At 50.2% G+C, this 10,612-nt stretch overlaps 1 protein-coding gene across 1 annotated transcript; it reads right to left on the minus strand.

Moving 5' to 3' along the window:
- Positions 1-662: 662 nt before the first annotated feature.
- LOC120850590 (uncharacterized protein K02A2.6-like) lies at positions 663-5,045 on the minus strand. The gene has a single exon (XM_040223141.2). It carries the CDS (start codon positions 4,802-4,804, stop codon positions 854-856), a length of 3,951 nt encoding a protein of 1,316 aa, XP_040079075.1. The 5' UTR covers positions 4,805-5,045; the 3' UTR covers positions 663-853.
- Positions 5,046-10,612: the final 5,567 nt, after the last annotated feature.

Genomic DNA, 10,612 nt, shown 5'->3' on the forward strand with positions numbered 1-10,612 from the left:
ACGGCATAATTACGAACCAGCGCACAGGTAGACCAGTTACTCAAAATCCAAATACACAAAAATATACACTCGCACAGCGCTGATGTGAGTTTTTTGTGTTTGGATTTTTGGTAACTGTCTACCTGTGCGCTGGTTCGTAATATTGCAACACTGCCGTCTTTAGGCGGTGTGGAGGCTGAACCGATGGACCGCCAGAGGCCCATATCTGTATCTGTTTCATATAGTGAATGCCTTTTTGCACGGCTCTGTGTTTACTTTTGTCGTCCAGATTTTTACTGCTCACTTGTGTTTTTCATTTTATTTAGAGGATACTACTGGCCATTGTAGGCCCAAGTAGGAGTGGGGTACAACATATGCATTCACACACCTACAACAACAAACAAATAACACGACATTAAGAGGTTTACAACAACCAACCAGCAAATATGCAGGATATATATATTTAAAAGGGGGGGGGGGGGGGGGGGGGCGGCACAGCATGCATCAAGCAGCATGTAATGCAATCATTTGTAATAATAGATGTGAAATTTAAAACTCATATTTAAGATTGAACATTATCAAACAAATGTGAATTTAATTAAGCTATAAATTTTATATAGACTGTTACTTTTTATACAATTTTGTCTAGATTTGTCAGGATACAATTGTTTCAAAAAGGCGTGTTATCGAACGTAACTAGTTTAATGCTTGACAAAAGGTTACAACGTGGACGGTATCTGCGTCCGCCATGCTCGCCGGTTTCTTCGTCTCCTGGCGTAGAGGAAGGGGGAAGGCGCGTACGCCACCGCATGCCTTGGGTGGTGGCGCCATCTGTCGGCTCATCTTGTAACATCCTCCTTTGTTTAAGTAGGGACTACCCCACAATAAAGTCTTGAAACTTCTTTGGTAGAGCTGCTGTTCTCTTTGGGCGCGTAGGGGTATGGATTGGGGCGAATTGGTGGTCAGGCTCGTACGTCTCAGGTACTGGTGTCGTGTCTGGTTCGCGCTGAGGGGAACTTTTGACCTGGGGTGTTCGGTGGTGCCCACGATCGTCCTGAGTAGTAGTAGGGACATCTGCTTCAGCCTGTTGGCAACTGGGTACATCTCGTATGTGCACTCTGTTGCGGCGTAGCACGCCGTCACTGACCTGTACCTTATATGACCTGTCACCACATTGCTCCTTGATGGTTCCCTTTGTCCATAATGCTTCTTTGGTTGGGAGAACCATCACATCTTGTCCCATGCTCAGAGGATGGAGGTCTTTAGCCTGTTTGTCGTGATAGAAAACCATCCTTCGTTTCTTCTGCTCCAACTGGTTTCTGGCACTGACAGTTTTTGGCAGCAGCTGCTTAGTTGTCGTTGGTACACATGTGCGTGTGCGTCGACCCATGAGGAGCTGTGCAGGGCTTGCATGCATGTGTTGCAGCGGCGTGTTACGATGGTCGAGAAATGCCATCTGAGGATCGCCATTGCTTTCGTCTGCTTTCTTTAAGAGCATTTTGACAGTCTTCACGGCAGACTCAGCCATACCGTTCGATCTTGGGTATCGTGGGCTGGACGTGACATGTTCGAAATTCCAATCGATTGAGAATTTGTTGAACGCTTCACAAGCGAACTGTGAGCCGTTGTCTGTGATCAGAACACTTGGGATGCCGTGTCTTGCGAAGTGTGCTTTCAGTCTGCGTATCACATGGGCAGATGTTAACGAGTTGAGTTGGTCGACCTCCCAGAAGTTGCTGTAATAGTCCACTGTGACTAGGAAGTGCTTGTTCTTGTGCTCCAGTATGTCGCATCCAACACGTTCCCACGGAAAGTCTGGTCTCGGGTGTGGTTTCAGCGTCTCTCGTTGTTGCGCTGGAGCATGTTTCTGACACACATTACAGGCTGATATGTGGTCCTTGATTTCAGCATTCATGCTCGGCCAGAAAATACTGTCACGTGCACGTCGTAGAGTGCTTTCGATACCCATGTGTGATGAATGTAGCTTTTCTTTCATCTCTCCCCGAAGTGCTTTTGGTATCACCAGTCGTTGTCCCTTGTAAACAATGTCATCTTCCACGACAAGTTCGTCTCGGAAAGGGAAGTACATCCTGATTTCTGGTGCAACATTGTGCCTTTCCTGTGGCCATCCTGTTAGGATCACTGCTGTCAGCTTTTGCAAGGTTTCATCCCTCAGGGTTGCGTTGCGGATCTTCTCTGCAGTGTCCTTTCGCACAGGTAGGTGGTTCACCACGTTGATGTCTTCAAGCTGCTGTTCGCAATGGTCGTCTGGCAAGAATGCTCGTGACATCGTATCGGCCAGTAGAAGTTCCTTTCCTGGTCGGTACTGCAGGTCAATGTTGTAGCGTTGAGTCTGTAGGATCATCCCTTGCAGTCTTCTTGGAACTTGGTCCAGCTGCTTCTTCATGATGGCTTGTAGTGGCTTATGGTCTGTGATTACAGTCGTCAGTCTTCCGAAAGTGTACTGGTGAAACTTGTTCAACGAAAAGACTATGGCAAGCATCTCCTTCTCTATCTGCGCATACCGGACTTCAGTAGGCGTGAGAGCTCTGCTCGCAAAGGATAATGGCTGTCCATCTTGAAGGAGTGCAGCTCCTAAGCCACGTTCACTGGCATCGCATTGTACCATCAGCGGTTTCTGCGGATTGTAATATGCCAACACTGGGGCTCTTGCTACCAAGTTCTTTGTCTCTTGAAATGCGTTGTCTTGTTCATCGCTCCATGCCCATGGTTCACTGTTGATGACCAGCTTTCTGAGCGGTTCTGTGACCTGGGAGAGCTTTGGCAGAAAGCGTGCAAGGTAATTGACCATTCCACAAAAGCGTTGCACACCTTGGACGTCAGTTGGTGGGGGCATTTCTTGAATGGCTCTGACCTTTTCAGGGTCAACACGTAGTCCGTCTTTTGTCAGCAGGTGCCCCAGAAATGTTGTACTTGTGCGATGCAGCTCCGTCTTGTCTCGGTTGAGTCGCACACCAATCTTCTGACATCTCTGCAGCAGGTTTTCCAGCTTCTTGTCATGGTCACTGCGCGCTTCTGCATCGGTTTCGCCGATGCCATACACTAGAATGTCATCTGCCACACACAGCACACCACTCAGTCCATCCAGAGCTGACTGCAGTCTTTTCTGAAAGATTTCACTACTGACAGCAAGTCCAAATGGAAGGCGTAGCCAGCGGTAACGTCCCATTGGTGTCTGGAAGGTGGTGAGTACACTTGACTCTTCGTCCAAAATGCACTGCCAATAGCCGTCACGCAGGTCCAGCTTCGAGAAGACCTTGGCTTTAGCAACTTCGGGCAGAATGTCGTCCAAGATTGGCAAGGGGTGTCGCTCTCGCTCCAAAACTTCATTAAGAGCTTGAGGATCAATGCAGATTCTCATATCACCATTTTTTTTCGTGGCAACAACCATTCGGCTCACCCACGGGGTTGGTTCGGTGACACTTTTGATGATTCCCCTTTGTTCTAGGTTTCTGATTGTCTTTTCTAGCTGCGGTTTAACACTCACTGGCACCCGACAGCCTGTCACCGCCTTTGGGCTTGCAGCAGGTTTAGTCACCAGGTGTACAAGTCCAGGTAATGAGCCTAAAGACTGTCCGAAGACGTCGGAGTGTCTTTCCATGATCTGTTCCAGTGCACCCTGTGCACCTGCAGCACTGATGCTGGCAACCAGACTGTAATTCACTGTGATCAGTCCCATCTGCTCGGCTGTCTTTCGTCCGATAAGGGGTCTGAGGTCATCACGCACCACGACAAAGTCAACAATGTGCTTGTGTCCATTAGCAGTGGTTACATTCAACCTCGCCTTGCCGTATGGCACTACCTTGGTACCATTCCACATTCTCAGCGTTGTAGAGGTCGGCATTATCTGATCAGGCGACACATTTCTCTTAGTGATGACATTTACAGCAGCCCCGCTGTCAACCTGGAACCTTATTCCTTCTTGGTTCAGATTTAAAGTCGCAAACAGTGGACTTGGTTTGCCGCTTTGCACCATCAGTATTTCATCTGTGTCGTCTTCTGGCTCCAAACTGGCAACAGTCTTGCTGTTTTTACACACAACTGCAAAATGGTTCTGTTTTTTGCATTTGTTGCATGTTTTGTTCCATGCGGGACAAGCATTTCTAGCACGTGCATGATCGCTTCCACAGTACTTACAATGCTGTACTGCTTGATTCGAACTTGTCTTTTTATCTTTTGCTCGGTCAACAGGTGGTAGACGACGGCGTCTGTCTTTCACTGCATGAACTTCCTCAGTTGCTGGTCTGCCTTCCTTGAAGACTTTAAGTTGCAGCTTCGTTGACTCATGCGCTAGACATACCTTGACAACCTTTCCAAGCGACGGTTCATCAAGTTTTAGAATGTCCGCTCGCGCTTTCTCGTCATTCACTCCGCAGACAATCTGGTCTCGAATCATCTTCTCCTTTTCAGGTCCGAAGTTGCAGTCCCGAGTCTTCAATTTGAGATCGGTTAAAAACGTGTCGAACCTCTCGTCGGGGAGTTGTACTCGAGTGCGAAAGATGTAGCGTGAGTACACTTCGTTCTGCTTCGGCAGAAAGTGCGCATCCAGTAGCTTCACAACGTGGTCGAAGTCAAATTCAGGGTGCGGTCTCGCTTCCGTACACTCTCCGAAGTCCAGAGTATTGTAAATGTCTAGCAGGCTTGGTCCTCCAACCGTGAGAAGAAGTGCGACTTGCCTTTCCGATGATGCTCCAGCGGCATCGGTCGCTTTCAGGTACAGCGTGAAGGCTTGTTTGAACGTGCGCCATTGTTCCGCAGCGTTGCTGGCGTTTTCAAACTTCGGCGGCGGCGGGATCCTGTCCATGCTTGCTTCCGTGGTCGTGGCGGTCGTAGCTCAAGCGTTGGCTATTGCCGCTTCTGACACCATGTTTCAAAAAGGCGTGTTATCGAACGTAACTAGTTTAATGCTTGACAAAAGGTTACAACGTGGACGGTATCTGCGTCCGCCATGCTCGCCGGTTTCTTCGTCTCCTGGCGTAGAGGAAGGGGGAAGGCGCGTACGCCACCGCATGCCTTGGGTGGTGGCGCCATCTGTCGGCTCATCTTGTAACAACAATCTGCAAGTACGCATAAAGTAACTGGAAAGTTGAAAGAAGCAAATTAGAGATTGCAAAACCTACTTCTCAATAGATATTTTTTTCCCAAAGTATTTACGTGATAGCGCAGCTGAAATAAGGCTCCTTTTTCAGTTTTTTTTATTTGAAACACCTTAAAAATACATTGTTTTCTAAGATTTTTTTTTATTATTATGCTTGGAAAATTAAGTTACCGATTGTGTTCAGTTTATTCTAAACTATTTATATGAAATTCCAGAGTGCTTTTGTGCATAACAGTGGCTAGATAAGGTTTTTATAATTTCTGATAAAACAAACTGACTAGTTTCTCTTTAGTGACCGTTTCGCCAAGGTGACAGCAGAACAAGTAACGGATCCCGACGTCAAACTGTAGGAATTTGAGATATATGTTTTCTTAGCGAATGCACGCCACTGTTGTGACATATTTGAATATCCTTATCGCTTGCTTGGGCTCAGCGGGTAATGCAGGTCGGCACTAGCGTGAGTATAAAGGCTGAACTGCGTAAAGCGATTTAGCGAGCGACGGCGACAGCGACGAGTCAGCGACGTATTACGAAGATTTCTTACTATCGCTCGTCGCGTCACTCGGTTTTTGGATTTCTAGAAAACATCGTTCCGCTTTCATGCGGCTTGCGTCGTCGCGCGAGTGACCGAGCGTCAGCGAAGCGGGTCGCCGTCGCTGTTCTCGTCGCTCGCAAAATCGTTTACATTCGGTTTATACTTCACGCTGTCAATAATATCGACTCGAGCGCGCATAATTCCATTTCCACGGGAGCGCGTGTAAATCAAACCCTAAACCAAGACGGGAGCTGCAGCCAGCAGCTTTGAGAGCGTCATACAATGGATTATAGTTTGACAGAAGCAAGCACACACTTCGCTAGCGCATTCCAGCCTTGAGCGCTCGAACTTCCGAAAACGAAACTAGATTTTGCTACATTTTGGCTAGCTCGAAACATTTTTTTTTTAATATAGGGTGTCTTTTAGCTATAATCTAGACTAAGAGAAATGTGTACCTTCCCAAATTATATTTATGTCGCCGTACTATATAAGTAATAATTGTGTAATATCGTTACGTTCATATAAAATACGGGGGGGTGTCACCGGACCTTCGTCTGAAACAAAAAGTCTGCTATATATACCGAGTGGGCCTTGATTGCGATTGAGTAGGAGTGTCGGGTTGTTAGTGCCTCTGTTCGTTGTTTGTGTATGTATAATAGATGCTTGTATGTTGATCTTGTGGTATGTGCTGTGCTGTGATGTGTGTGTTGGTATGCTGCCGTCCGTGTTCGAGCGTGTCACTTCCCCAAATGCCGAAATGTCCTTCATTTTTGTAGTTTTCCGCATACTCACTAGGTGGCGCAAGCAGCCGCCCAATTTTATTTTAGCTTTGTTTGTACGTAGTCCATTTATGTGTAAGGAACCACACCACATAGCTACAGCCTAGTAGAAAAGTAACCGCGTGTTTAAATGGCGCATAGCGCCGGCGTTCAGTTCGTCTTCGTTCGCTGGCCGTTTCGGTAGCCGATTCGTACCCGGAAAGCCGCAAAATTTGCGAACACACGAGATATGAGTGGATACGTCGAAACGTCGCGTACAACTTTGCTCGCGGTAAAGAGGTTAGCGGGACGTCGGTAACGCCGGTCGGGTAGGGTCGGGTCGGTGTCGGAGCTATTCGTCGTCGCTCGCGGCAAACGGGCTTTTTCAATAAAGTTCATGTCTGTTTGCGCGAAAAGATAACTGCTGTGGAAATTACCCGGCGTCGGTGACAATGCAACCGGCTTGAGGCCTCGGCGATCGGCTGAACCGCCACGCGAACGAGACCTGCTCGATGGGGAAGCACGCTGCTGGATGCAGTCGATGGTCGCTCCCACTGTCGCGTAATCGCCGTAATGGATACGGCGTCGGCGCTTGGGGGTGAATGCTTGCAGTAGTTCAGCACGTATGGACGATTACGAACGAACACGTGCAAACTACGCTTTCGCTGCGGCGAAAAGCCGTGTAAAGCGCTGGGCCTCGCTCGTCGAACCGGTCTTGCGTCAAACGGCCGCCATTGTAAAAAAACACCCCTAGACGTGTGATCGCAGAACGAAGTACACGTTCAAAGATGTTCATTTTACACGAGACTTCGGGTGCAAACGAAATACACCGAGCCTCGCGTGTAAAACGAACACCATTTGGGGAGTCCGCCCTGGGACAACGGTTTACACGTCCAGGGGTGTACTTTTTCGCTGTGTGTGTACCTGTGACAACGTGGCCGTTAGAGATGTGCAAGGGCCGCACGCACGCTGCACCACGGCAAGTCGGCAACCACGGCACCACTGACAAAACCAGCTCTGAGGCCGGATCCTCAAAGCGAACTTACGACGAAAAAAAGTGCGTACGACAAATTTGAGAGAAAACCCGTATTCTCGAAACGAAATTGTCGTAACTTTTGCGCAGGTTACGACAAAATCCTACGACAACTCCGCAGCTGTCTTTCGCACTTTTTACGATCAAATCAACATGGCCGACAGCGTCGCTCAGTTAGTTGGTAGCGACAACCAACGCACATTTATTTTTCTACGTGCTCTTCTCGTGCGTCCCGACTTCAACCAGCAAGAAAAAAGGAAGGAGTACTTGAAACAGACCACGACGATCAAGAATGCAGGATCCACAAACACCCAAGAGCTACAACGGCCACGATTCTACCGACCAAGCTAGCTTGGCAGAATATAGTAGGCCTAGCAGCAACACCGACTCGGCGCACCGTTGCTCCCGGCGGTCCTTGGCCAAGACCGTCTGCCCATGACCGGCTGGCCTGCTGAATGGAATATGCCCGCCTGACCCTTGTGGACCCTTCCCGGAGGAATAGTTTCATCCCTGAACTAAATTTCAGAGGTCAATATTTTCACCTTGTCATATCTCGATCTCCTTGTTTTCCGAGACAGCGGTGACGAACGTTGCCGTCGAAAAGGGACTCTCATTGATTCTATCTCCTTGTTTTGTGTGATATACTCACCCAAGTGCTTGCGTAGGCTCCTAATATTTGCATGATTAATCGCCAGTGCGTTTTCCAGACGCGGCCCCTTAACAGAAGAAAAGAACTGCAAGCTTGATCTGTAACACAAGTTCTTAAGCAAAGCTTTCGAGGTCCCTCGCTGCGCTCCTGCCCACCGGCGAAACCCCTCGCTTTTTCGCGCGTAGATTTCGTAGTTTTTTAGCCAGGCGAATTAGTAACCCGTTTCCCGGCGAAACACATGTCCAACGAAGAAGAGGAGCAGCTAGAGAGCGGACGTGTTTTTCCGAGCTCAATTTTTTTGCTCCTAAATCACCTCTTCAACTGGCCCCACCGGGGCCAACAACCTCCCCGGTGATCATCTTCACCAGAATCATCAGAGGTACCAGGATTCTCGCCGGTGAGCCGGGGCGGCGGGAGCTAAGCCTAACTTAGGCCAGGGGTGCTATGTTGCGCTTTTGGACTCCCAGGCAGGGCCGTAACCAGGGGGGGGGTTAGGGGGTTCTGACCCCCCCCCCCCCCCCCCGAAATTTTTTTCTGGGTACGGCCCTGGTCGGTGCACTTGCAGCCAGCCGATTTTATTCTCCACCTCTGCGCACGCGCAGTGGCACCGGTCGGCTACCGTGTACCAAACCGGGACCGGTTCTTCGGTTTGCTATAACTCTCCATTATATGCCACCGATGCACATGATTCATAGGCGAAAATAAGACAAAATGGCCGCCGTTGTCCCCGAAACCCCCCCCCCCCCCCCCCCCCCGAAATTTTTTTCTGGGTACGGCCCTGCTCCCAGGAGACTAGGGAGAAGGAAGTCACGTCAACGACACAGCAAACGCAGATTGGATGTTGACAGAAGAAAACGAAATCAACACCCAATCTGCGTTTGCTGTGTCGTTGACGTCACTTCCTTCTCCCTAGTCTCCCGGGAGTCCAAAAAGCGCAACATAGCTCCCCAGGGCTCCTGGACGGCTGCCTGTGGCATCGGCCCCTGGCCAGGACGCCTGTAGGGCGAAATGGCCGAATCACTTCAAGAGAGCATGGACCAGGACCCTGGGGACAAGTCAGTCCGAGATCACGAGCCCCCAGGAGAAGGGTCTGGAAGCTTCCAGGACTGCTCCACCGTTCACCAGGACGAGGGAAACAATCCCCCATGGACCGAGATTTTAAGGCGGAGGGACAAGAGGAGATCAGCACGAAATTTTTAAAAACTCGATAACGTTCCCGAAGCTTCGGCGCGCGAGAGCGTGAGGAGCAACATGGTGGCAGACACTGGTAAAGGCGGGAAAAACCGGATATCCCCGTCGGCTTCCCCAAAGAGCCCGGCAAAAAATGGCGGCTTCCAGACCAAACGAAAGCCGGTGGCCGAAAGACTTCCACGACTTCCCAGGGATCACTACAAGGTAGTTATTAGGCCCTTCGATGGGCTCACACTCGCCGAAAAAGCCCCCCAAGAGATGATGAACGCACTATAGCCACAGCGTGCGGCCTGAAGGAGCAGGAGGGGGAAGATTCGACACTCCGAATCCGCAAAGACCAGAACCTAATGATCTTCAGTACACCCAACGTTGGTACGGCGGAAAGAATGGCCCGAGTGAAACACCTCAGTTTGAACGGGCAGTACTATGACATTGGAGCCTACATCGCCGCTCCGGACGACTCCTGCAGGGGAGTCATAACCAGGATCGGATTCGGGTTCAGCACCGAATATCTCACCGAGAAAATCAGACCGATGGGACCCGAAGGCCCCAGAGTTCTCAACGCACGCATGATGGGCAAGTCTGATGCGGCGCTCATCCCATCCCAAGGAATCAGGGTTCCACGCTTCGTACGCTTCGGAATGGTGGAATGCCGGTGCAAACCCTACTTTCCCAAAGAACAGGTTTACGATGTCTGCCTTGGGCTAGGGCACAGAAGAGACGTATGCCTCTACCCCGAGCAGGACAAGTGCTCTACATGCGGCCTCCTCAACGGAGATATGGAGGAGCACGAATGCTCACCCTACTGCATACACTGCGAGGGACAACATCCGTTCAACGATCCCAAATGCCCGGCGAGAAAGCGTGAACCGTATAACAAGGGCCGGCTCCAGGACCAGCAGAGGGCAGAACAGCAACAGAGACGGAGGCAGTTCAAGGGAACCAAGGAACAGCAGAGCCAAAACAATACCAACGCTAGACAGCCGCTACAGCCGCTACAGCAATGGCAGCGGCAACTTTTACCGCCAACGATGACCTCGCAATTCCACTGGCCGGCGCTGGAAAGTAGAGGGGTCGCTACAACAAACCCCTACGCTCTTTTGGCCAACGCGGGTCCTGAGAGCTACGCAGCGGCCCTCACACAGGCGCCGGGATGGAACCCGGGGAACCAGCATTTCTACCACGGACCAAGGATGGGAATACCTGTACCGAGCGAGTACGGACCGGCACCGGGGACATCGGGAAAAAAGAAAAACCCAGAACGAAAACCAAACGGGCGGCACAAGATCCGCAGGACCAGGGAGAAGTCCACGGCCCCACAGCAACAGGCAGTCCAGACCGAGGAGAG

This window comes from Ixodes scapularis, unplaced genomic scaffold (assembly GCF_016920785.2).
Source record: "Ixodes scapularis isolate PalLabHiFi unplaced genomic scaffold, ASM1692078v2 ptg002900l_1__unscaffolded, whole genome shotgun sequence".
Classification (NCBI taxonomy): Eukaryota; Metazoa; Arthropoda; class Arachnida; order Ixodida; family Ixodidae; genus Ixodes; species Ixodes scapularis.